This window comes from Phocoena phocoena, chromosome 20, assembly GCF_963924675.1.
Source record: "Phocoena phocoena chromosome 20, mPhoPho1.1, whole genome shotgun sequence".
Taxonomy (NCBI): domain Eukaryota; kingdom Metazoa; phylum Chordata; class Mammalia; order Artiodactyla; family Phocoenidae; genus Phocoena; species Phocoena phocoena.
This window is the reverse complement of record NC_089238.1, coordinates 8,590,039-8,616,489: the sequence shown is the minus strand read 5'-3', so window position 1 is coordinate 8,616,489 and position 26,451 is coordinate 8,590,039. Positions and strand designations below refer to the sequence as shown.

Below are 26,451 nucleotides of genomic sequence, written 5' to 3'. Positions count from 1 at the left end.
TGAGTTTTTATTAGGGTGTCTAGAGCTGTGCTGTCCAATATAGTGGTCACTGGCCATGTGTGGCTACTGGGTGCTATAAGCAGAAAATAAACACTAGATTCCTCAGACTTAGTACCAAAAAAAAAACAAAAAATCCCCAAAATATCGTAATTATTTCATCATTTATTACCTACTGAAGTGGTACTTTGGACATGGATATACTGGGTTAAATAAGATATACTGGTAGCACTAATTTCACCTCTTTTTACTTTTTTAATGTGGCTACTAAAAAATTTAAATTTATGGCTCTGTGGTGTTCCTACTGGACAGCACTGGTCTAGAGAGCAAACTCTGAACCACCAGCAGGGGGCAGTCCTCAGTCAGAGATTGTTTAGTTCTTCAAATGAGAAATGAAGTCGCCATGACTTTTCCCACTCCTTACCCTGTGAATGACTCACAGATTCTAGACAGCTTACCAGTTACAAAACCCTATTCCTAGGATAACAGGCCAAAGGGCCTGGCAAAGATGAGAACTTTCTCCATGAATGCTCTCCTAATGAGGAGTGGACGTTCTCTTGCTTTGCTTGTGCAGGGCTTCCCCTCAACCCCTCAAGGCAGCCCCGGCCCGCATGGGTGGATTCCTGAACCTGGCTGAGGCACCGATTCTTTCCATTCTCAAAAAACAGCCAATCTCCTTAAACTTTCTGGGAACCAGAGAGAAGGCAGGAAAGCCTTCATGTGCAAGGACACGTGTTCTCGCACCCATTCACCCAGTGATGGATGTCAGGAAATCAAGGACAGGAACCGGGGGCCCCAAAGTCCTCAGCCTGATTCCTCAGGGAGAACAACAGACATGAGGATGAGTTTCAAATGTCATCTGGCTGCTAAGGAAGCCCTGATACCTCACTGTTGAGGAAGTCTCCCCATCGTGAGAGCCTCCAATTGCCCCTTACTTTTTCTACTATATACAAGAATCCTTAAGACTTGGAAAGAAACGTTTGACCCTTCCATCAAAACAGAACCCACCCAGGGACTTCCCTGGTGGCACAGTGGTTAACAATCTGCCTGCCAATGCAGGGGACACGGGTTCAAGCCCTGGTCTGGGAAGATCCCACATGCCGCGGAGCAACTAAGCCCGTGCGCCACAACTACTGAGTCTGCGCTCTAGAGCCCAGGCACCACAACTACTGAAGCCCACGTGCCTAGAGCCCGTGCTCCGCAAAAGAGAGAAGCCACCACAATGAAAAGCCCACGCACTGCAACTAAGAGTAGCCCCTGCTCACCGCAACTAGAGAAAGCCCACGCGCAGCAATGATGACCCAGCACAGCCAAAAATAAAAAATACAAATAACTTAAAAAATAATTAAAAAACAGAACCCATCCGAAGTCTCACCTCCTCTTTGTATACCACGGGCTCTCTCTAAAGGACAGTTAAGAAATCACAAGGTATGTTTGGAGACACACCACACAACATTCCTTTTAGGGAGCCACCCCTCCAGGGAAAACCGTCTCGGCCGGAGAGAAGACACACGTGTGATCACCTCAATTCTCCCTGCAGAGAATACAGTCCCCATTTCCTCCTAAACATGGCCCAGCTCCAATCAACGCAACTGGGGATTCTGGTTCTGCACAGAGGCCAGACAGGCGGGCTGCAGTGCCAGGCCCGTGGCAGGCGTACCTCCTGGTCCCCATTAGCTACGGCTGCTGTCAGCCTGGACATTACCTTGTCCAAGAGCTCTCTGGTCTCCTCGGTCAAGGGGTCGTGAGAGAACATGCAGTCATCGCCGTTGATGCAGTTTCCGGTCGTGTGGTACAACTTACACGGAAAATCACGTTCACGGCAAGTTAAGGCAAATGCCTCACCTCATGAAACCCACCCAAGGACAGAATCCAAGCCCCTTTGTTTTAGAGACAAGGAAACTGAGGCCCAGAGAGGCAAAGTGACTGGCTCAGAGCTGCACAGCAGGTTGGTAGCTGACCCAAGATGAGACCCCGGTTCTCAACATCCCCGCTCTGTAGTGCTTCCCGCCCCACCACGCTGGCCTTGAGGCTGTGTCCTCAGATCCTCACTCAACAGGAAGAGGGGAAAAGTTCAACGATTTGCCCATGGTTACACAGCCATTTGAAAAATCTCAGAAAGATAACAGGCAATGGTATAAGCCAGTCTCGAGAGTACACTTGACCCTTGAACAACATGGGGGTTAGGGGCGCCAACTCGGTCAAAAATCTGAGTATAATTTGTAATCCGTCCTCCATACCCTCAGTTCTGCATCTGTGGATCCAACCAACCACAGATTGTGTAGTACTGCAGTATTTACTACTGAAAACAAAACAATATCTGAGTGGACCTGCAGAGTCCAAACCCATGTTGTTCAAGGGTCAACTGTACACGTAAAGGGAACATATAACGTGTGTGCCTCCGTTTAGTCATCTGCAGACTAGAAGAGCAGACCCATCACAGGGCAGATGTGAGGGTTAAGAGATGGATGCACAAAGCTCTTGGCACAGTACTGGCACACAGAGCGAAAGTGTGGTGAAGATCAGCTGTTATTACCAATAAGGAGAAAAGGAGCTCTGCACCCTCAATTAGACCAAATGTGGGCACCAAAGGATATCATGCATATAGGGGCAGTTCTCGGCTCTGGCACAAAATCCGGTGATGTAAAACTTGCACAGTTCTCGCTTCTTTGGTAGCTCGATGTCGTGGCTAAAATTACAGTGGTCTCCCTGGAAGAGAAACAGTGAAAAGGTAAGCTGTTTGCAAAAGGAAGTACTGCTCTGTCACTGCTGAAGCACACAGGGACCAACGACAGAAACAAACCCCCACCCCGACCCCAGAAAGGGCAGGAGGCCCAGGAAAGGCAGACACAGAAATGCAGTTTCCCACCAATCTGAAACTTCTGCCAAAGTGTGTGGCCCTTTCTCTTGCCCCTGCCTCCCTCCCCCATGTCCTCAGTCCTCCCAGCTCCGTTCTGCTGCCTTTCACTGCTTCTTTCTAACTCTTCCTCCTCTTGCCTTCGCCTCTCTTACTCACTTACTGTTAACATGCTGCATAACAGCTAGTATCCAGTTTCATGCTTCTTCCTTTCTAACAAAACCCCAATTTCTAACAGAACCCCAAACTCCCAAGGGAAGACAATACTGCCCTGATTTTTAAAAAAATCCCTTCACACAGTTTTCTTCCTCCTAGCCCTTGGATGTGATGCCTGGAGGCACAGCAGCCATTAAGCAACCACCTAGCCCTTGGATGTGATGCCTGGAGGCACAGCAGCCATTAAGCAACCATGAGGACAAAAGCCACACGCTTAAAGATGCCAGAATAAAAAGTAGGAAGGAACCTGGGTCCCCCATGGTGCCACTGACAACTGTACCAGCCCTGTAATGCCCCCGCCCCAGACCTTTTTTTTTTTTGGCCACACCACACAGCATGCAGGATCTTAGTTCACCAACCAGGGATCAAACCCATGCCAGCCGCAGTGGAAGTGCAGAGTCCTAATCACTGGACCACCAGGGAATTCCCAGACTATTCTGAGAGACAAACGTCTATGTGTTTAAGCCAGTGGAGTTGAGTTTTCTGCTATTTGTAGTCAAATTGTACAATCCAAACAAAACAACATCCAGGTAAACTGAAAAGAGAAACTGTTCTTCTATACCCGTTCCCCCATTCTCTTAGGAATAGCTACTGTTTTTTGTTTATATATATTTCAAGTTTCTAAAAATAATATGAATTGCAACTATAATAAGGACTATTTTACACACAAACACACCTTTGTTTAAAACAGTAATATTTTTTCCTAAGACAGGCACACAGGTGCAGTACTCCCTGGGTGCTTGCTTGCCAATATCTGCCTGCTGCCTGTATACCTAAATAACAAGCTGCCTGGTTGAACTAACACTGGATTATACTTGTTTCCTTCAGAACTTTCAGGTCATTGGCCCATCTTCTGGCATTATACTCTGCTGTGAAGGTCAAGGCTGACCTTGACCACCTTTTCTGTCTGGATGCCTTAATGATTCCCTCTCCGACACTGAAGTTCAGTAACTCAACCAGGATATGTTACACCTTTGCATGAGCATCAATTCTAACAAAACGTTTGAGGCCATATGGATTGGATGAAAATTTTGGCCAAAAAAATCCTCCCAAACCAAAAAAACCCAGATGTGTCACCAATCTTGTCCTGGCTCTTCAGTCACTCTGAGGAGTGAACTAAGTCTTCCAGGCCTTCCAGGCATCTCTCAGACAATCACTCCAAGCCCACCAGAACACTGCCCCCAGTGAGTGTGGCCTCCAGAACACTACCAGAGGCCCATGTGTCCCTGCTCTGGGCACCCTGGTACTACTGGAACTGGCCCCTTACCCATGTGCACCGCCCTTCCACGAAGTATTTGCAGATGACTTTGCCTTTCTTATCGGACTGCTGGTGGGGCTTGTCATGGTCACCCCTCCGGTAGCTTCCACCGCCATCCTGTTAGGAACACAGAGTGTGACTATAAAGGGGAATGAAGAGGAAGGGTAGGGAGGGCCTGTGCAGGCCAGGTGGAGACGGGCTCTGAGGGAGGGAAAGTGAAACAGGCTAGCTGGCAGGGATGAGCACGCCCCCGTGTAACAGGAGTGCTGACCAGCAGCTTCCATCCAGCACCCAACTCTGTGGGGTCTGAGCCCTGGAGCGTGGAGTGTGGGCAGCTGCGGACTCGCGCACCACACACCTGTGCGGGAACGCATTCATTCCAAGAAGAGGCGGCACAAGCCTTCCTGGAAAACTCTCCAGGGCTAACTCAGGGACTCAGAGAACAGGTGACTGCAGGTGCTACTAAGATATGCCTTTAAAAACAGAGGGTCTCACCAGCAGCGCAACCCCCATGAGAGATAATTAGTGCTGACAGGCCCTACGGGGAACGGCTGATGGGAGCAGGGGGACAGGACCAGCCTCGGAGGATAACTCATTAAAGAAAAAAACAAATTTCTAGAAGAAGCCTTGAGTAAAAACATCAGATCAGAATGAAGAGCCGACTTACGCCCATGTCCTCGTCGTAGAAGTCTTCGTCATCATTCATTCCACCCTTGTTCATCCCTCCTCGGCTGCCACCTCGACCACGGCCCCGGCCCATCCCTTTCCCTCGACCTCGGGAACCCCGGCCACGGCCTCGACTTAGCCCTGCAGAAGAGAGCAACGGCGTTAACCCGAGGCCTCCCTCCAGGACCCGAGGCCAGCAGCTGCCAGGAGGAGCCCCACAGACTGGCCCCTCGCGGCCCCCGCCCACCTCGTCCTCGGCCATCCTTGGACCGGCGGTACTGGTTCAGCTCCTTGGAATAGTCGTCATAGTCCTCATCTCCCATCGGCTCCTCACTTTCTCCGTACTGGAATTCCGGAGGGAAGAGAAGCAGGAAAGTGTCATTTGGTGAACAATGAACAAAGTCCTGAACTATATACTCCAGCCCTTTCTGCCTTTTTGTACACTCAGGACAATATCAAACTCAGAAGAGCAAGTGAGCAACCCAGTGACTCACACCTGTGCCCCCTCTTCACACGCCACAGCCTAAGCGGCGGCTGGTCACAGTCTTCACTCTTAGGACTCCTAGCCCACTGGGCAGCTCCCAAGGGGCAGCGTGGCAAGGTCTCGGGCAGGGACAAAACAGTGAGCGTGGCAGTTCTCCTCATGCACACACGCGTTTGTGTGTGTGTAGGAGGTAACTAAACAGGCAACTGACTGCGAAGGCATTAAATGCTTCGAGAGTACCCTCGGGAACCCTGTCTTCAGGGATGGGAACTAAGGTGCTCGCTGAGAGAGCAGTGAGATGAAGATGTTTTTGACAGCTCACCCTTTGGTACTTTTTCAATTCTGAACCATAGGAAGGTTTTCTCTATTCCAAATAATAAAATGAACATTTCTAAACACATAAACCTGCCATCTGATGCTTTCTTTCCACCTCAGTCTTACAGACCTAGTCTTGCAGCTCACCAGCCACCCGCCCCCACTCCCACCCCCCACCCCAAGCTGGAGAAAGCCTTACTTCCATGTCCTCTTCATAGAAGTCCTCTTCATCCTCCGGGTGGTCTCCTCCCACGGAGCCTCTGCCTCTGCCTCTGCTGCCCCTGCCCATGCCTCGGCCTCGAGACCCTCCGCGGCTTCCACGGCCTCGGTAGCCCCTGCCACGGCCTCGGTTGCCTGCATGGTGATTCAGACAGTGAGTGTCTGAGCAAGCAGGACCCACCAGCAGAAGAGAAGTTGACCCACCAGCGGAAGAGAAGTTAACCCACTGACTGCCCAAGGTCAATCATTTCCTCCTCCTCCTCCTGTTCTAAGAAGCCTTCCCAGCTGCTCTAGGCTGATTCATGGTCCCTGGGCCCCTGGACAGGGGTAGCTGAGCACCGTGGACACACACCTGCTGTAGCACTCACTACACTACCCTGACTGAGGCGCTGTCCAACACAGAGGCACCAGCCACGTGTGGCTACTGAGTACCTGAAATGTGGCTGGCCAAACTAAGAAATACTGTGAGTATAAAGTGCGCACTGAATTTCAAAGACTTAATTAAAAAAGAGAGAGAGAGAGAATATAAAATGTCACATCTATTTTGATTACATATCGAAGTGAGATTTGGAATGTACTGATATAATGTGTTGTTAAAATTAATTTCATCTGTTTCCTTTTACTTTTCTAATGTGACCACTAGAAAATTTGTAGTTGCATGGTGGCTTGCATTATATTTCTATTGGACAGGCTAGTCCAGAATCTCCCCAAAGAGCAGGGCCTATCTAGGGAGGAGTCTAAGAAAGACCGCCAATAGAAAGAATGACCAGTCACTCAAACAACAAGCTGGGCCTCAAGCAGGGCTAAGAACTGCTGGGCTGGAAAATTCTGGAAGCACTCTGGGGTTGGGAAATATCATTGGCAGGAGATGGTTCTAAGAGGCCAGGCTGGGTTGCTGGTGCTCTGCCCTCCCCCATCATCCTCCTAACTGCCGCAGGTTCAAGGTTCAGAGGTGTGGCAGTCCCGTGGCTGCAGTCACACTCTGTCAGGTGATGGGAGGCTGGGGGAGGAGGCGCCAGCTGTCAGTTACCGTCCCCAGGGGTGAGAGCTGTCCCTTCTATATCTCTTCATAGCTGACCAGGAAGTGAATTTAAAAAACCCTCCAGGGACTTCCCTGGCGGTCCAGTGGTTAGGACTCGGCACAGGGTGTGGCCAAAACCCCCCCCCCACCACCACCACCACCTTGAGCCACAGCAGTCTTCTCCTTGCCTCACGCCAGTCTGGCTCCATCCCAACCACGGCTTCAGCACTGGACCCTCTTCTCACGTGGCAGAACTCTGGTCCCCTGTGCTTGGGATGGAGCTCCCTGCCTGTCTCCTTCTATGTTTATCTCAGCCCTGCATGACTGCACATCTCTTCTCCCAGACTTGACGCTCCATGAGCACGTGGCCCATGAGGTCTGTCTGGCTCTGCACTGAGCGCCCAACCCCCAGCCCCGGGCCTGCTCCGACAACCTGGAGGAGAAGCTGTGCGTCTCACCTCGGCCCCGGCTGCTGCCCTCCTTGGCCCGCCGGTACTGGTTCAGCTCTTTGGTGAAGTCGTCGTAGTCGTCCTTGCCCATGTCCTCCTCCTCATCACCCTCGTACTCCCCGTACTGCTCGTTCTCATAGTCTTCGTACATGCCGTAGCCCTTGCTGTCCATCTTGGAGTAGGCCTTCTTGGGCAGGGGCGTGGTGTGCGACGGGGGATACTGCTGGTGGGACTGATGGGGAGAGGACAGTGAGCTGGCCCTGGGGTCTCGGATTCAGACCAAGATCCCCACTATTCCCTGAACTGGCACAGCTGTCTGGGTGTCTCTGCTGTCCCTGGGGTGAGACGCTAGCCCCCAGCCACCTGAATGAGATCTGGGCTGTCGGCCCAGATGCTTCTGTTCTTCAGAAAGAGCCACAGCTTTAAAGACAATTGAGAAACACAGGCCCCACGACCCCTGAATTACTGGAGAGGGAAAAGAAGGGTGTATTTCCCAGGTAGATAGAACAATCTCATTTGGGGAGGAGGTCTGATAGGCAAGAGGAGTGCTCCTCAGTCAAAATTTTTCTGGGGCCTTAGAATTCAATTAATGAGTATTTGGCAACCAAACTAGAAAACCATTTAAAATGATGCTTTCCAAAGTGTGCTAGTTCCAAGAGATACTGGATGAAGTTCAAAAATACACATACATGCACAAATGGAAGACACCAAGATATCCTTCAATAGGTAAATGGATAAACAAACTGGTACATTCAGACAATAGAGTATTCAACAATTGAAAGACATGGAAGGACTGTATAAACGAATATCGTTAAGTCAAAGAAGACAATCCGGAAAAGCTACATATGAGTCCAATTAAATGACATTCTGGAACAGGCAAAACTACAGACACAGTAAAAAGACTGGTGGTTGCGAGGGGCTTGGGGGGAGGGACTGATGAGTAGGTAAAGAAAAGAGGACTTTTAGGGAATTGAAACTATTTTATATGATAGTGTATGGTGCATATATAACAAGATGCATTTGTCAAAACCCAAAGAACTGTAAAACACAAAGGGGGACCCTAATGTAAACTATGGACTCTAATCAAATACGTGCCAACGCTGGCTAAACAATTACAACAAACGTGCCACACTAATGCAAGACATTAAAAACTGGGGAACTGGGTGGGGTGGGGTGGGTAGGGAACTGGACTACCTGCTCCATTTTCTCCAAACCTAAAACTGCTCTAAAAACAACAGGGTCCTACTGCATAGCACAGGGAACTATATTCAATATCCTGTGACAAACCACAATGGAAAAGAATATGAAAGCATATGTGTACATATAACTGAGTCACCTTGCTGTACAGAAGAAATTAACACAACACTGAAAATTAACTATATTCAATAAAATTTAAAAAATAAAACTGCTCTAAAGATAAAGTCTATTCATTTAAAAAATCCACACTCATTATAAAAAAAAAAAGAAAACATAAAACATGGAGATGTATACAACTACTTTAGCAGATCCTTTTTTTTTTTTTTGGGCTGCGTTGGGTTTTCGTTGCGGTGCGCAGGCTTAGTTGCCCCATGGCACGTGGGATCTTAGTTCCCCGACCAGGGATCGAACCCGTGTCCCCTGCATTGGAGGGTGGATTCTTAACCACTGGACCACGAGGGAAGTCCCACTTTAGCAGATCTTAAAATGCCTCAACCCCTAGTTCCCAATCAAAGCTGGTGGTGTTCTCTCCATTTCCTGCTGCCCTCAGGTTTAAAGTCTGAATCCACATTAGTAGATCAATGTCAACTCTTATTCCTTACGATAACTTCTCTGTTATGATGGATGATGCTGAGTTACAGGACACCTTTAAGAACTACTAACTTTAAAAATACTTTTTATCAAAATTTGAAAATCTATGTTGATTTACTTCTTACTGGTTTTGCCTGAGGAAAATAAAAAAATATACAAACCAGACAAATAATTTAAATTTATGCTTAAGCTCAGTGGTATATTACTTCTGACCCCACAACATCCGAGATGATTTACTCCCATAACCGTTTCATTCTCTTGCCAACTTTCCACAAAGGACACTGCTGAACAGTGGAAAAGTCAGCTCTCACAGGGACAAATCATCATCTTTCTTGGGGACAGGGGATATGACGAGCCCTGCCAAGGCCATGGGAAAAGGTGGCATACAGAAGTAGGGCAATCAGCCACTGACTGGGCTCAACCCCAGCTCCTGTACATCAGAGCCGTGCAACCTGGCTGAAGTTCTCGAAGTCTCAGTGTCCTCACCTATAAGGCGGGGATAAAAACAATACCTAATCTTGCAGAATTAAAATCCGTGTAAAGTGCCACATAAGAATGCCCAGCACACAGCCAGTGCTCAGGAAACATGGGCGATTTCACTACCCCCAGCTCCGAGTCCCATGGGGGTCCCTGACCGGCAGTCACTCACCGGCGCATAGGGGGGGCTGTACTCTCTGTACTTGCGGTGCCCCTTCTCGCTGGGGCTAAAATCCGAGTCATCTGAGAAGTCAGAGAAGTCATCGCTGGAAGAAGCGTGGCGCTGCAAGGACAGGGGCAGAGGATTAGAGCTTCCGCGGAGGGCTGGCCACCTGCACAGCCACTGCTGGAATGTGCCGGTAGGGCTCCGTGCAAAACGCCTCACCTACGGGCATCTAGCAGCAATGGAGCGTGAGCTACCAACTCTTTTAGAAAAGGTCTTTACCCAATTTGGGGAAAGGAAAAACAGCCCGATTAAGAGTGCCCTCTGGCCTGACAAGATGAGCTCGGCCCCTGGGGCGCTCGGCTGGGCCCAGCGCCAGGAGGCCCAGCACATCCGCCAGGACCTACTTTGTGCTTGGATTTCCTCCTCTTCTTGGATCTCCTCTTCTCCTTCTCCCGCTCTTTCTTGCGTTTCCGCTTCAGCCTCCGGTGAGACTTCTCCTCATCTGAGTCGCTGTGGTGCTTCTCCCCCTTCTCCTTCCGGCTCCTCTCGGGGCCTCCGGAGGCGTCCTGGGTCTCCTCGGCCCCGTCATCCTCCAGTTCGCCTTCTTCCAACTCACCATCTTCCCTATGAACCAACCCCAAAGCCGACGTGAGCAAGGGGTTTGAGGGGAGAGCCGCGGGGGCTGTGGGCTGGCCCAGGGCGATGGGAACGCAGGGCCCAGCGCTGAGTGCGAGAGGCCCGGGGAGACAGGGCGGGGGCCGCTCCCCGTCCCATCCTGTATCTCCCCCAAAGGGCTGCTTCGGCTCTGTCTGTCCCGGCTGGGGGCGGGGGGGGGGTGGGCGCCGTGGATGCCAGAGGTGCTGCCACGAGCAAACAGGCTCCGGTCCCTGGGTTTCGAGGCCTGACTGCTCTGCCAGCTCCACGGCTCTGGGCCAGAGGCAGGGAGCTAAGCAGGTGGAGAGAGGGGAAGGGTCCCAGGCCCCTCTTGACACGACCACACGAGGGCTCACCCCCACCTGCTGTTGGCCCCCTTGCTTCCCACCTGACTTGCCTCACCTCCGGGTATCCCTTCTGGCTCCCTGTCCTACGACTTCCTGACTCTGCCAAATCCCCCACGTCACCCCAATCTCCCTTACTTTACAAAACAAAAGCACTCTCCACATGTGACAGATGCTGCTGACAGAACGTTCTGAACATCAAAATATGTACAGGGTGGGGGGTGGGGTGGGGTGGATAAATGGGTTAAGAAAGGAGCAGCTGGAAAAATAATCCAGTTTTTGAGCCAAACCCACAGACACAGTTCTCACAAGTGCAGGAGTTGCTTTAAAAAAATAAAAAAATGTCAAAAGCTCCTCAAGTTCCTCATGCATGACGATGGCAAAGTATGTGTGAGAGCATAAAAAACTCCTTCCTTCTCCATTAACTAAGACCCACAAAGAGAATGTGAAGAAGATAAAGAGTAACATAATGAACCCAGGACCTAAAAGGCTAACCACAGAGAGAACTAATCTAGGCCAAAAAGGCCTCGGCCGTTCAGATGGAAGCCAGTCAGCATGGGAACAAGCTCATCAGGCGAGCCCGGCCCCTGGAGCCCTGAAGGTTCTAACAGGCTTTGTGGGGAAACAACTGCCGACCTCTCTGAGGATCCTCCACGGCCCTTTCCCTCACACTGCTCCCTTTGTGCGTCTCCACGCTGCTCCCCACCAAGGGGACTCTTCCATTAACTCTCACTCCCAATTCAAAGGGGTCGGGGCAGCTTCAAACCCAAATGGTACAGCCCCACGGTTACCCTGGCAGAGGTCAAGGGCAGCTCTCAAACACAGAATGCAGGACCAAAACTCCTCCCGATGTTTCAAAGGAAACAATACAGAGAGGTGACCGATGGGTGCCTCGTGCCGTTCCCCTGGAACGCCAGGCTGTCGTGGGCCAGCCCAGAGGGAAGATGCCGAGTCAACTGTGGTGGAGGCAGGAGGCGGCATTCCTGACAAGTGAGGCACCTTCTGGCTTGGGTGCGGCCCACACCAGGAGCCGCTCTCGTGGGAGCAAAGCTCTCATGCGATGAGGCAACTCTGCCAGAATGGCCTTGTCCGCAGTAAAAGCGCCACCTAACTGGGGAAACTGGTTTTGGCAAGCTCACCAAACAGGGGGAAGCTGTTACTAATGGGCAGGGCAAACCTGCTGCTGCCGACGCCTGGGCCTCTTCATACCGAGACGCCTGGGCCTTTTCATACCGAGCCGAGCCGAGCACGCTGAATAGACTGTTCCCTGCTGGGAACACTGCTGGGCGGGCCAGGTCACCACACCTCAGGAGAAATACAGGGACAGACAGACTAGACAGAGGCTATGGAACTAGGGAAGGCCCAGCAACAGACCGGAGAGGAAGGGGGTTGGGTCTATGAAGAAAAGCTAAACAAAAGCATCACTCTCCACACTTTAGTCTGGAAAGGAAAAAGCTGAAAGTAGCCAGAATCCCAGGGCAGGGATGAAGGGAACCCAGGAAGACAGAAAATGCCTGGGGGCCCAGAAGCCCGGATGAGAAGAAGGCCCAAGATCGCAAAGGGCAAAAGACCCTCCTGGAACCAGAAGAGGCGTGTCAGAGTGGAAGGGACGGTGGGGCACCATCAACCACCTCATTTTCAAACAGGAGGAACTTAAAGGGATAGCAGGTGAAAGAATCTGTCGAGGTCAGATAGACAGGGGGACATGAAAAAGCCAGAAACTGGCTCTAAGCTCGCCATTCTTCCTCAATTGCTGAGGACGGAAAGGGAAGGGGGAGCCCTCTCATCGACCGCCTACTTGATGCCACAAACATTTCTGAGCATCTTCTCTGTGCCGGGTCCTTGAGCACCTCCTGTTTTGCATTGTCCTTGCAGGAAAAGATACAGATTACAAGAAACCCAGGCCACAGGGCAGTGTCTGTGATACAGGGCCAGGGCAGCTGAGCCAGAGAGGCTGGCATCCACAAACACTCCTCCACCTCTACGTTCACGGGCAAGGATGCCATGGCACGGCCAGCAAAGGTCTTGCCCAGGGTCAGCTGAGGCCTTCATCCCTGTCCTGCTGCTACATATCACTGCTAACACTCGTGGGAGGGGGGAACAAAAGACCATACAAGCAACTCCAAGAGCTTCAACCATCCTCAAGAATGGCTCCAGAAGAATGCCTTTTCATTCCAAAGGCAGGGAGGTACAGCATCCAAAACCACCCTTCAAAGACATTTAGCCAAAGAGGAATTCTCTGCATTATCTGTATTAACAGCCCCAGGCAGATGTGGGCTCAGTGAGAATCTACAACTTTTTACAAACCGGGTACTGAATACTTGAAACTTTGTTCCCCTGGAGTTGGGAGCAGCTGCAAAATAAACAGCATCAAAAAATCCCTGGTAGGGGCTTCCCTGGTGGCGCAGTGGTTGAGAGTCCGCCTGCTGATGCAAGGGACGCGGGTTCATTCCCCAGCCCGGGAAGATTCCACATGCCGCGAGTGGCTGGGCCCGTGAGCCATGGCCGCTGAGCCTGCGCATCCGGAGCCTGTGCTCCGCAACGGGAGAGGCCACAATGGTGAGAGGCCTGCGTACCGCAAAAAAAAGAAAAAAAAAAAAAAAAATCCCTGGTGATTTCTGAAGGGGAATGGGATATCAGAGGGGACGCGGGGATGGTGACACTTGACTGCCCACTGCGCATCCTCACCACCATCTGGCCCACCATGCTCTCCAACTCTTCTGAGCCCTGGGCCCACCTCTGGTCACCTGAGGGGGTTTCCCCTTGATAACGCTGGAGATTCCAAGCTAAACGTCCTGCATGAATACAGGGCCTATTTTCTTCAGACTCTGTTTACCAGAAGAAAAAAAAGAAAGAAAGAAAATCAAGCCAACTGGGATAGAGGCAGGAATCCTGTGGGCCACTGACACAACCGCACAAAGGCTGCCTCCATAAAATAGCAACCGGGGTTAAGTGGTGCCACTGAACAGACTGCCAGCAAAATTCATGTCAGAGTGGGATTAAATACCGAGGGAGCATGCTGAATAGACTGTGACATGATTCCCCAAGAAAAGTGGGGGAAACCCCATTGCGCTAATCATTTCAATCTAGACGTGCCAAACCTTCTTGAGACAAGCATGTAGGAGAAACCCTGAAGCATCGGCCTGGGCAGAGACCACTTAATTCCCAGAGCCTGGACTGGCATCGTGCTGGGATGGCTGCACCAGGGCTGGCCTGCCAGAGACATCAGGAACTAGAAACCAACCATGCTGGGCGACCAACCTGGAATGGATGCCCGGGAGGAAACAGGAAAAGGCCAATGCCTTGCTGAGGCTCAGTTCTGCCTTGTGCCTCCTGGACTAAGCATCCAGGGCATTTAAGTTTCCACTTGCAGAGCTGGTGATGGCCAACTCCTCCTTCTGGGTCAAAGAAGAGATCAGGGTGCCCATTCTAAGGATGTCTACGGGCCAACTCCACAGGGCACAGAAGTGTGTCAGGTTCGTCACATACCATGGGCTTGGCAAAAACAGTACTGCAAAGAAACATCATGCTTCCAAGGAGGCTGGGCCCAGCCACCAGGCTACAGATTTGGGCATCCTGCTTCCTTCTGCAGACCAAGGAACTCAAGGAACTCAACCTAGGTACGTAACCTGAGCCTCGGTTTTCTCATCTGCAGAACGGGATAAGTGTAGTACCTACCTCAAGGGGTTGTGAGGGTTAAACGACATAACACAGATAAAACCCTGGACATGGGGGGCAGGCACAAAGTAAGTACCAGACAAGTAATAGCTATTGGTATTAAGAGCCAGCTAGCATGAGCACACCTCCACATGGATAATCCTAAACCAGCTGCAGTGCTTACTGGGAAGCATTTTCTTCTATGGAGAAGCTACAGGCACTGCCAACTGCTGGCCAACAAGTTCTCACTTTTCTTGGCCCGTCTGTGCCACCATCCTCTGCAAATAAACCCTGCTGACGAAACTGACAAATCGACATCTCCCCTTCCTCAGCTCTCATCTATGTGGTATGAGAAAGTAACCAAGTGGCTGACCAGGAGGAAAAGGCACAGCGAGAGCTGAGCCCCGGGAAAAAGGGAGAAAGGTCCCTTACAAAAATGAAGTTTGGCAACACAGAAATCCTCTAGAGGAGAGTTGGATGGAAGCTGAAAGGGGCCTGGGTTTATGGGTCTACCTGATTTACAAAAGAAAAAAGAGAGAGAAAGAGAAGAGACAGGCAAGAAACAAAAAAGATGAAAACCCACGGGAGCAGTGGCTGTTACCTCAAGATCATGAGAGTCCTTGACAAGAGGCGGCCAGGTTAATGTGAAGGTCAGGGTTATGATCATTAACTGCCCAAACTCTCAACAAATTGCCTGGGTAGGCTCTGAATGACCCATTAATTAGGGACAAGATTACAAAAATTACAAGGAGGCTCCGCCTCTTCAAATGTTAAACAACAGGCCTAAATGCAGAAGTCCAGGATCCCCAAATCCATCCCTGCAGGACAGTCATTTACTAGGAGTGAAGGCACGGAGCCTTTGCTTTACAAAACTGGCTCAGGGCTCATGCCTGAGGAAGGACCCTGAGACCTTCCCTCGATTTAGGCCGTGGTGAAGCAGCCACGGGGGGAACCTCACTGAGGGATTTTTTAGAGGCAGGAAATTCTTGAAATTTCCTGGGTCTTGCACATGTTTTTCGGTGTAATTACTACCCAGGTTCATCAACCACAGATCAAGAGCAAAGAAGCACTGTGTCTCCCTCCCCCTCAACATTCTCAGGTGTGGTCATAACTGGCTCAGTGACATCACAGCATTTCCATGGCAACATGCCCACATCACAGACACCACCCGAGCAGCAAGCACAAACCAACCACAGGAGAAGCCCAAGCCGCAGCCCGAACCCCTCACTTCAACGGAAGCAAGACAGCCTGTCCAGTGCCAGGACCCTGACATGAACACACCTACTGCCAGAAGTCAATGTGGGGGAAATTGGAGAAATCTGAACCCGGACTGGATATTTGAGATACTAAGTAATTATTGTTAATTTTGTTAGGCATGATTATGGTTTTGTGGTTATGTTAAAAAAAATTAAGTTAAAGATTCATACTGAAGAATGTATGGGTGAAATGAGATGAGGTCTGGGATGTGCTTTAAAATACTCAAGGGGGATGGGGGAGGTAGTGAGATGAACCAAAATTTGCAAAATGTTGAAACTGGTGATGGGTATAAGGCAATCTATGACACTATTTTCACTTCTCTTAAATATGTTAGAAAATTTCCCTAAGAAAAAGTTAAAAAATAAAAAAGATGCCCTGGGTGGGGACAACCTCTCAGTAAAGTGAAGAGAGCTCATCAAGGTCCTCAAAAAGTTAATTTCCCTAGCAAAGAGCTGGAGTTCAAGGTGGGGGCCTCCACCAGCCCTCACATCTCTGCTGTGGTTTCCTCAACTACAAAACCTTCCTGGGCACCCCAGGGTCTTATAAAATCCAAGAGCCATAGGAAATATTCACTACTAACATCCTGTAGCAGCAATTTCCATTCCAGGCACCACACTGCTGTGCTCTCCACCTCTGCACATCTGTCACTGAAATGCATTAACATACGTATGCAATAGCAATTCATTAATATCCCCATTTTATAGACAAATAAACTAAGGCTCAAAGATGGGAAGAAATATGCCCACAGGGTCACAGCAGGAAGAAGGAGAACTGGAACCAGAGTCCAGGACTTTCTGACTCCAGGTCCAGCTCTTAACCTCAACCCTTGAGACAATTAGAAATTATCCAAAAAAGAATAATTTACTAAACAGGCGAACAAACAAAAAAACTCTCACCCTGAAATTTATACTTGAGTTGGAAAAAAATAAGACACAGGTACAGAAAACAGATTAAATGAAACAGTACTGCAAAAATGCCAAAGTAAGATACTAAGACACTGGGCAAGCTCCTTAAACACTCTGTGCCCTGTTTCAATTGTGAAGTGAAGGCAGTAAAGGAACCTCCAGGATGGATATATATCCTCCTAGAAAGAATTCCCTGAGACCATGTAAATCAAGTGTTTAGCACCAACCTGGCCCAGAATAACTGCTTAGGAGTAAAAACTATCAACATGCAAAGACACAAAGCCAATCCAGGCCATCCAACATCAAATGAATGGAATTGGGACATTCAAAAATATGACCCAAAGACATCTGGATAGTTTAGGGAATAAGAGGTGCCCAGAAGGGACTTCCCTGGTGGTGCAGTGGTTAAGAATCCGCCTGCCAATGCAGGGGACACAGGTTTGAGCCCTGGTCCGGGAAGATCCCACATGCCGCGGAGCAACTATGCCCGTGCACCACAACTACTGAGCCTACGCTCTAGAGCCCGCGAGCCACAACTACTGAGCCTGCGTGCCACAACTACTGAAGCCTGTGCACCTGCTCTGCAACAAGAGAAGCCACCGCAGTGAGAAGCCTGCGCACCACAACGAAGAGTAACCCCGCTCCCCGCAACTAGAGACAGCCCACGCCCTGCAATGAAAACCCAACACAGCCAAAATAAGTAAATAAATAGTGTCTTAAAAAAAAAAAAAAGAGGTGCCTACAAAGGTCCAAGGAATCCTATAGCAAAAAAACAAATAGGACTTATCCCAAGAGGGACAGAAAGCAACATGAATCCAAGGGAGGAAAATTCCAAAGTCCTCTAACACTAGAAGGATCGCTACACTCCCAAGTGTGTGGCATCCACACTGGGGTTCGTCCAAGCACACAAACCTCTTAGGCAGAACATTTCTGTAGAGTTTAAAACAAGCTGACCAAGAAAAACCCAGCTTGCTAGACGAACCTCTGAGTCAAGTGTCCTTTTCTTTGCTCAAATAGCTATTCTCCTACTCCCACTCGCCCTGAAAACAGCTCGTGTTCTTGATAGAGGCATCTCTCTGATCCAAGTTTTTCCTGTCAGATGAACCTCTGAAATCTGCTTCGCAGCAACGAAGAATTTCCTAACCTCCTCCTCAGGCCAGCCACGCTTTGGATTGCTTAAAGCTGGAAAGATGCTGGTTCTCATCCAAAGAGAGACGATTTTTATTATTCCAGAAAGGAAAATCGAACCATGAAACTTGTGAACTAAGACTTCTTGTTTATAATTTTTTCAGGGGAATCAATTTGGTTCCATTCAGCCAAGGCAAAGTATTAACATTTTCCTCTTAAAAGAGACCTGGCCTAGGACGCAAAGATTTCTTGTTCATATATGCAATTATCTGTATACAAATATTCCAGTCAACGGTGGGCTCCTGGAGGGTGGAGAAGAAAGAGGCTGGCACTCATCCCTGAGTTTCCAAGGGCCCAGCACAGGGCCAGGTATAGACTGGGCGGGTGCTTCGGATATGGTCTACACAAACAGGCATCAATCTCAGCCATCCACACCCTCTTTGTCAATTTCATCAACAAAGACATTGGACCATTTCCCAGGCAGCAACCTGGATCACTTAAAACTCTAAATAGGTCACTGAGGGGTTGTCTTTGGTCACAAACTCATTCACCAAGGTGTTTATCGAGGGCTTCCTGATAGACCAGAGGATAAATGACAAGAGCCCCTATGTGACTGGTGCACCAACTGAGCAGATGAGCGTGGCTGCCAGTCAGCCACCTCAGGGCTGCAGCCAGGGGCTGCCTCTGTCGCTGAAAGGCTGTGCTTCCGGGGACTGCTCTGGTGCCCCGTGCAATGGCAGGGCCTGGAATCCCAAGGAAACCTAAGCCCTGGTGTCTGTTAGGAAAATGAGGGCAATAATCCAAGCCACCTGCAGTGGAGGTTTAGCCAAGTGACACTCACGTCTGGGCCCAGCTCCCTTGGGTCGGGCCATAGAAGGGATGTGTTAGCTGCCATCCATTTCCTCACTGGGCTTCAAGAGGTCTTCAGTTCCTTCTAATGAATGAACATCCCTTCAATTTAAAGGTTCAAAAGACTGGGTGTGGGCCTCTACATCCACTGGAAGGAGTGGAACATAGGGATGATGGAACCTCAACAAGTCATGGAGGGGCAGTAGTAGCACAGCCCCCCTCTCTGGGGACAACTTTAAAGTCCCCTCCCATTGCCCTCAACACCTCCACCACCACAACAAAGATAAACGATGGTGGCTGCTGTGTACACCCTCCAGGCACTAGGCCCACAAGACCAGCGCCAAGGGCAGCAAAAAACACTTCAGGCCGTGCGGGCCACACAGTCTCTGTCCCACCTAGTCAACTCTGCTGTTTAGCGCAAAAGTAGCCGCAGACAAGATAAACGAATGTTCCGATAAAACTCAGCTTATAAACTTTCACAAAGCCACACTTAACCTCTGCGGTACTCTGCTTTTTCTACCCTCCTCCATTTGTTTTCCACATACAGGAGGCAAATCAATAAATGGACCCACTAATGCCTGCATGCTGCAGTTTGAGAGATATTGTGCCAGACCCAGGACGGCCTCTGGGTATAGACCTCAGGGCTGGGTATAGACCTCAGGGCTGGGTACAGGCTGGCTGGGTTCTAACTGCCTCCACACCCAACAGCCCTGTGACCTTCAACAAGTGACTTCACCTCTGTTTCAGTTTCTCAGCAGGACTAAGGTGAGCTAATGCATGAAAAGCACTCAGACGGCCCCTGGGGCAGGTAATCTTTGACCTTCACATGACAATGCCCAGGAGGTCACACCTTTGGGAAGGCCAGGAGACTGACCTAAGAGATGAGTAACCCTTGCGGCACATCCAGTCTGCCTGACACCCACGTCCACGGCCAGCCACCACTCCCCACCATCTAACAGAACTGGGCCTGCCCGGTGTGGAGGGAGCAGGCAGCATCAGGCTCTGTTAAGCTCTGTGGCTCTGAAGTGTAGGGTTTTCTGGGATCACTCACCAGGGACAGGGACCCAGCCTGGAATTCAGCTAAGCTGCTGAGCCAAGGTCTCTCCAGCGGCTCTTCCTGGGATCTAGCCACTTAGCCTGCCCTACAATTCATTTTCAAGGCATCTATTCTGCAGCTGGGTATCAGGAGCTGCAGTAGCAGCAACCATGCCTCACTGTGGCCAGAAGCGGCAGAAGGCAGGGCAGATACAGGAAGGTAACATGAGGCCGGGTAAAGGCAGTACCAACTTCTGCCCAGCTCTAAATGAAGTCCCGAGGAGAGAAGCGCTCCTTGAACACTCCGAAAACTGTTCGGCTCCAAGAAAAGCACGAGACAAGCCTGGCTGCTGAATGAACAAAACCTTAACTGACGCAGCCAAATCACCAAGGGGTGGGAGAATCTTGGAGCTGGGACAGACCGTGTTCTCTCGGACTCTGGTGAGGGTAAAGGACTTACTTAAGGGGACGTGACTGGTTAGCAGTGGGTGAGGTGCTAGAGCCCTGGCTTCCCTGGTCTCAGGAGGCCTACCAAGGCCGTAGCCCTGACTCAGACTCTGATTGCAAAAGATGAGCAGGGGAAGGTAGCCAGCAGCTCAAGAAAGCATGACTGTTGCAGCATCGTATAATAAGGACACTGAGCCAGCAAGAAATGCCTTAAGATGGCTTCCACTTAGTTGAAACCCCAATCAGCTCCTTGCAATTAAACTGCTGACCAGAAACCCAAGAAGTGAAAGATAAATTGACTTCCTTCACAAACACAGATGTTATTCTTACCTCTGTTTATACACCAGACTGTAAATTCTATTTAGAGTTTTTCTCTAGTAGGGACAGCAGGAAGATAAAGAAACCAAGATTCTCTGAATGCCAGGCATTGTGTGGGTGTTCTGCATATGCCCATTTGACCGCAATGCCCCGAGAGGAGGGCCTTATCCTCGGTGGCCACTGCACACTGAACACAATCTCATCTGCCTCCAAACCCACGCTGTTCCTTCATATCCTGCTGCCACCTCCAACGTTCAAAAGATGTCACCACTTGCCTTACGAATAGCGAGCTGAGCCACCAGTTCACACAGATGAAAAATAACAAAAATAAAAAACCAAGAAAGATCCTCTACCCAGAGCAATTTGGCCAACAGAAGCAAACTATGCTCTGAGCAAATAACCTATGTACTACTAAAAAAATTATTCCCAAAGCAGGATGCAACTACATCTACACCAACTAAGAGGCCATGTCTTCATCTTGGTCATCAACTGACTACGGGTCAGAAATGTATTTTAAGAACTGCCCTCATGGGCTTCCCTGGTTGCTCAGTGGTTAAGAATCTGTCTGCCAACGCAGGGGACACGGGTTCAAGCCCTAGTCCGTAAGATCTCACATGCTGCGGAGCAACTAAGCCCGTGGGCCACAACTACTGAGCCTGTGCTCTAGAGCCCGTGAGCCACAACTACTGAAGCCTGCAGGCCTAGAGCCCATGCTCCGCAACAAGAGAAGCCACCGCAATGAGAAACCCATGTACTGCAACGAAGAGTAGCCCCTGCTCACCGCAACTAAAGAAAGCCCACGTGCAGCAACAAAGACCCAAGGCAGCCAAAAATAAATAAATTTTTAAAAAAAATTTTGAAGAACTGCTCTCACAACCTCATATTGTTACTAACTCCAGGCAAAAAACTTTGCACAATGTCTTCAAGACTGCATCTTCATGAACTATCAAAAGCAAAAGAGGCCTGCAGCAAAGACTCAGCCGATAAATTTGGAAAGCCAAATCCATGATACCAAACAATCTCAGTTTACCTTAACCTACTCAAATGAACTTTAGATGCCACCCAAACAGGCAGCTTTTCCACTCTTTCCATTAGGTTCCAACTGTGAAACCGATCTCAAACCATTTAACAGGATTCCCTCCACCAATGAGCAGACTGCTCCTACGGACCTTGGAATCAGCTTATTAAATACCAACCGCCAGAAATCGCAGAAACAATCCTTTTTTTTCTCCTATTATGTCAGTCGTTATGTTACCAAGGTACAGGTGAGCACCTTGCTCATTTAGAAACTCAGCCACTTCACTTCCTATTTGCTCTGAATTATTTTCTTCTAACCTCCTAAGCTGGGTCAGAACCAGTCACTCTGGTACTAGAAAATATTGTCTGCGGGGACCAAAATTAGGTTCTCTGGAATATGGTTGGACCTGAAGCTACCCACAGAGGCTTGGAAATAGTTTCATTAGTGATTTTGGCCATAGAGGTTATTTATCATAACTGGATCTGGCCTACACAACAAGATGGTTCTAGGAAGCTGATAACCACAAAAATGTAACAGAAGCGAACAAGTAAGGCAACCCTGAGACATCCATTTTTCGCACATCAGGGAAGGGAAAAGATCTAAGAGAAAGGAGCGGAGGTAGAGGCATTACTCAACAACAAATAGCTGAACCAGCCCGATATGAAACTGTCTACATTCAACTGGAGGGGAAATCACAAACTCAGAAGCAACCATTCATCTCTAACTTGCCCATCAACAGCTGGGAAAGCCTTAATTTCTTCAGGTGCAAAACAACTTTCCCTTGGGATCAGCCTTCCTGGCTGAGGCAAAGCCATACTAGTGGCCATACTAGTGGTTTTCTAAAATAGCTAGCTCTACTTTAAGAAAACTCCGGCTTGTTAAGAATCAAAAATTTAAACCTTCAGAGCAAATCGAAACCCTATCTGGGAGATAGTACAGATGATGAATTTAGAAAGCCCTTTTGCGGAATCACAATTTTTTCTTTTGAAGAGCAAATTTGAGGGGAATAAAAAATATAAAGGGGTTTAGGACCAGAATAACTGTTTTCATGGTCACAGGTAATTTTGTTTCTACTGGGAGATTTTTATTTGCTTTCAGATTAAAGCTCTCTCCCCAGAGAACATAAAAATTTTAAAGATTACAAGTGTATAAGAGCTGCTGTTAAATCAGGGATTCTGAGTGACACCCTTTTTTTTTGCAACATCCATTAATATGAAATTTAACTAATACTGGTACATCAGTTTGAGGAGGAAAAGGTAGTACTGTGACATTTCAAAAACAAAGACTACCGAAATACTTTGACATAATTACTGGGGCTTCTTGGATTTGATGGATGAGATTCCTTTGAGAAGGAAAAAACAATAAACCCTTGTGTTGATATGCCTGAGCGTTTTTAAGTGCTTGAGGAAATATTTTAACATTAATGACTGCTAAAATTTTCACTTATAAAAGAAATGCAATTTCCTTAACATTTCACTTTAAAAGTAAAGTTAAAAAAGCATCCTTCTCCACTTAGTAGCCCTTGTCACTTGGAAGGTTCATCTGTTAGCATCCAGTTTCTGCATTTGGCTCCTGGAGGAGAAATTTTACAAAGGATGGGAAACTTCAAATAAATGCAATTCATTTTCGGCTGACCCTGCGCACTGGATAGTGTGTTCAGTTTGTGCTTCAGACATTGTTTTGCAGGAATACTGGACTGTGTGGACACTTCTTCCTCCCACAAATGATTTTACATACCTAAGATCTTCACAGCAGTTGTGAACATACCGAGAGGAAGAACAAAACAAGTGGCCCACTGAATTGCAGTTTACATGTTTCCTCATCTAAATGTCGGTGAATTTTTTTTCTCCTAAGAATGGAAAAAAGGAAACAGGATCTTGGGAGGGCAACAGGGTGTGTGTTAAAAAGTTTTCTCTAACAAAGTATGTCAGGGACCAAAAGTGGTTAAGAGGGAAAATGGAACTTCAACGTGTTTTGTCTTTTAACGGAAGAACTTATGCTTGTAAAACACATCAGAAGTAGTGGTTGGTTCTGCAAGTCATTTCTGTTGCTGTTTTTTCCTTGTACATGTAGGAGAGGGGGGACTGGGGGCCGGAGGAAGTGTTCTCTCCACCATGGTTGGGCGTGTAACACGTTTGCATCGACTTTTCACGGTCAGGCATGTGCTTTCGAACAAAGGAACAGTGGAGACGGGGAGAGGAAACTGAGGCTTGACACACTTTACAGATTTGGTGCTTAAACAGTACTTTACAAATGACTTGCTTAATTTAAACGTCCATCACCATAAGAGACATCGGAGTCAAATGAGAAAATTGGATCTACTTGAACCACAATCTTTTTGGGGCGGCTGGGGCAGAGGGGGAGGGAGAACATTTAACTTGCACGCAAGCATCATAAACCAAATTCAGTAACCTCGTCTCCTACAAATGGACTTGAAGTATCCACTTTCTTCAAAGATGAAGGTTGGAGACAAAGCAATGGACTGAAATGGCAAGAGGGACACCAAGGGCTTGAAAACATATGGGCCTTTTACAGAGGTTTTTGTCATGTTACAGTAATACACTTTCTTTTTTGAGAAAACTGTGTACATCAAATTTTAAAAATTAAACATTGAAAAGGATGTGCAAGTCTAAAAGGGCTCAACAGGGTTAGAATCCTGATTTGAACATATAAATTCACGCTCTCAAGCATCACTTTGGTCTAAAGGCGAGGAGGAAGGCAGGCAGGAAAGGGACAAAAAGAGGGAGATAATTGAATTACTCAATAAAAGAGGCTACTTACCATCCCAACCCATTGTAAGACATACACTTCTGACATAAGAGAACTCCTTAGAGGTCGAATAAAGCGTGTAAGCACCTTTGAGTAATGCACCTGCCCCCAAGAGGGGGCCCGAAAGCCCAACGTGGGCTTAGCGAACAGACCTTTGCTAATCTGTTTATTTCCTTGAACTGGAGTCAGGCTGCGATGGGCTGCGATTCCCAGGACGATACATTTAATTAGAACAAAACAGAACAAAACAAAAAAAAATTTGTAAAAGCTCACCAAACTGCTGCACTTGTGTCTCTGAATGTGGGTGGCATTTCTTTTAAAAGGCAAAGTATGGTCTGTGAAGGAGAAAGGGAAAAGGGGAGGTGGGAGTGGGGAGAAGAGGCCGTGATGCCTGGCATGGGAAGCCCTAGCTAAGACCCCTGTCTAAGGGAGGGTCCTCTGCGACTCCCCAGCCCCGGGCTGCGACGGGGCAGCCATCTGTCCAGCGCCTTCTCTTCCCCTCCCCACCCCCACTCCCTCCAAGACTCACTTTCCTGCCGACTGAAACCCTTCTACGATTTCCAAATCCACTCTCTAGCCACCTCTTCCCCTGCCCCACCAAAAAAGTGGGCGAACCCTGCACCCCAACCTTCTGCTGACGCAGGGTAAATGGGGGCCCCAACCTCTCGCTGAAACGCGCCGGGCTGGCCCCTTTATCACCCTCCAGAGAAGGGCATGGGGGCGAGCCCATTTCGTACTTAATAAAGGGGAGGGGGGCGCTGCCTTTCACCCCTTGCCAAAGCACAAGGAAACCTCGTTTTTCTCCCGGAAGGGATGGCGCCCCATTTTAGCCCGAAAAAGGAGGGAACCCCACGAGAAAGAGGGGACAAACTTCCTCTCCTCTCCAAGGCAGGGAAACCAAACCTCACCAGCTTCCCCCCCGACCCCCGCCAATAAACGCATCACCTACCTACGAAAATCAGGAGGACCCCTCCCTTTAAGGAAAGCATGGGGAAGGGTCTTCTCCCCAAAAAGAGGCAGGGGCTTCCAAAGGGGCGAGAGATCCTCCCAATTTTGCCCCCTAGAGAATAGCTAGGAAACACCTCCCGCCAAAAAAAAAGTACAAGAGGCCCCCACCGAAAGGACCCCCCGTAAGGATGGAGAAAGCAATTAACGAACCCCCACTTCCTGCCTCCTACAAAAGCTAGGGTACCTCTCCAAGTAGGGCAGGGCACACCTCCCCCAGGAGAAAGGATACTGCCGGGTTCTGGGAGCCACCCCCCGACTCCAAACCCCTAAGAGCGGGGCTATTGCTCGACATCCCCCCCAAAAGGGTCCGGGGGCCCCTCCCCCATTCCCTTCCCCGAAGCCAGGCGACGGGCAGGCGGGCCCGTGGCTGCCAGCTCCGGGAGCACGGGCAGCCAGGACCCCCGTGGGCCTCCGAAGCCCCCCCGCCCCCGGCGCCCCCTCCCCAGGGCGGGCGCGGGGGGTCCGGGGGGCGCCTCCTCACCTTCCCCTCAGCATGGCGCCCAAAAAAGACAGAGCGAGAGCGAGGGAGAGCGGGCGAGCGCCGCGAGGGGGGGGAAACGCATGAGGCCGGGAGAGAAAGCAAGTGAGAAAGAGCGAGCGAGCGAGAGACACCCACCGACCCCGCCCTTCCTCCTCCTCCTCCTCCTCCTCCGCGGCCCGGCCCAATATGGCGGCCGCCCCCCTTCCTCCTCCTCCTCAACCTCCCCCCGGGGACGCCGCCCCGGCCGGGCCGGGGGCCTGACCTGTCGTCAGGGAGCGGGAGGCGGTGGTGGAGGAGGTGCGGGGTGGCCAGGCAGGCGTCGGGGGAACACGGAGGAGGCGAAGGCGTTGATGGCGGTGGCGGCGATGGCGGCGGCAGCGACTCTGATGGCGGCGGCGGGGGGGTCCCGGGCGCGGCCTCCATAGTTCCTTTGGGGGGGAGGGGATGTTAATGCACGAAAAAGGACTGCTTGGGCGTGGCGGGAGGGGCACACTTCAGCTCGGAGGGCTCCTGATAGTAATGCGTATATATTTTTTCAGTTTCGGAATCACCTCTGCGCCGACCTCCGCGTAGGCCGCGCGGCCTAGGCCTCAGCGGGCCGCTCGCCGCCTGCTTTCTCCGCAGCCCGCCCCTGGGGTCACTCGCTCACAGGCGCGGGGCCCTCATCG

At 49.8% G+C, this 26,451-nt stretch overlaps 1 protein-coding gene across 1 annotated transcript in view; it reads right to left on the bottom strand.

Moving 5' to 3' along the window:
* The window catches only part of ZC3H4 (zinc finger CCCH-type containing 4), a 40,053-nt gene extending 13,847 nt beyond the window's left edge, over positions 1–26,206 (bottom strand). The window contains exons 1-10 of the mRNA XM_065899174.1: positions 26,046–26,206; positions 10,318–10,537; positions 9,920–10,030; positions 7,492–7,714; positions 5,993–6,147; positions 5,242–5,338; positions 4,996–5,135; positions 4,338–4,445; positions 2,595–2,706; positions 1,703–1,812 (exon numbers count right to left, since the gene is read on the bottom strand). Coding sequence (XP_065755246.1) covers positions 1,703–1,812; positions 2,595–2,706; positions 4,338–4,445; positions 4,996–5,135; positions 5,242–5,338; positions 5,993–6,147; positions 7,492–7,714; positions 9,920–10,030; positions 10,318–10,537; positions 26,046–26,206 — 1,437 coding nt within the window. The remainder of the gene's footprint in view (positions 1–1,702; positions 1,813–2,594; positions 2,707–4,337; positions 4,446–4,995; positions 5,136–5,241; positions 5,339–5,992; positions 6,148–7,491; positions 7,715–9,919; positions 10,031–10,317; positions 10,538–26,045) is intronic.
* Between the last annotated feature and the right edge of the window lie 245 nt (positions 26,207–26,451).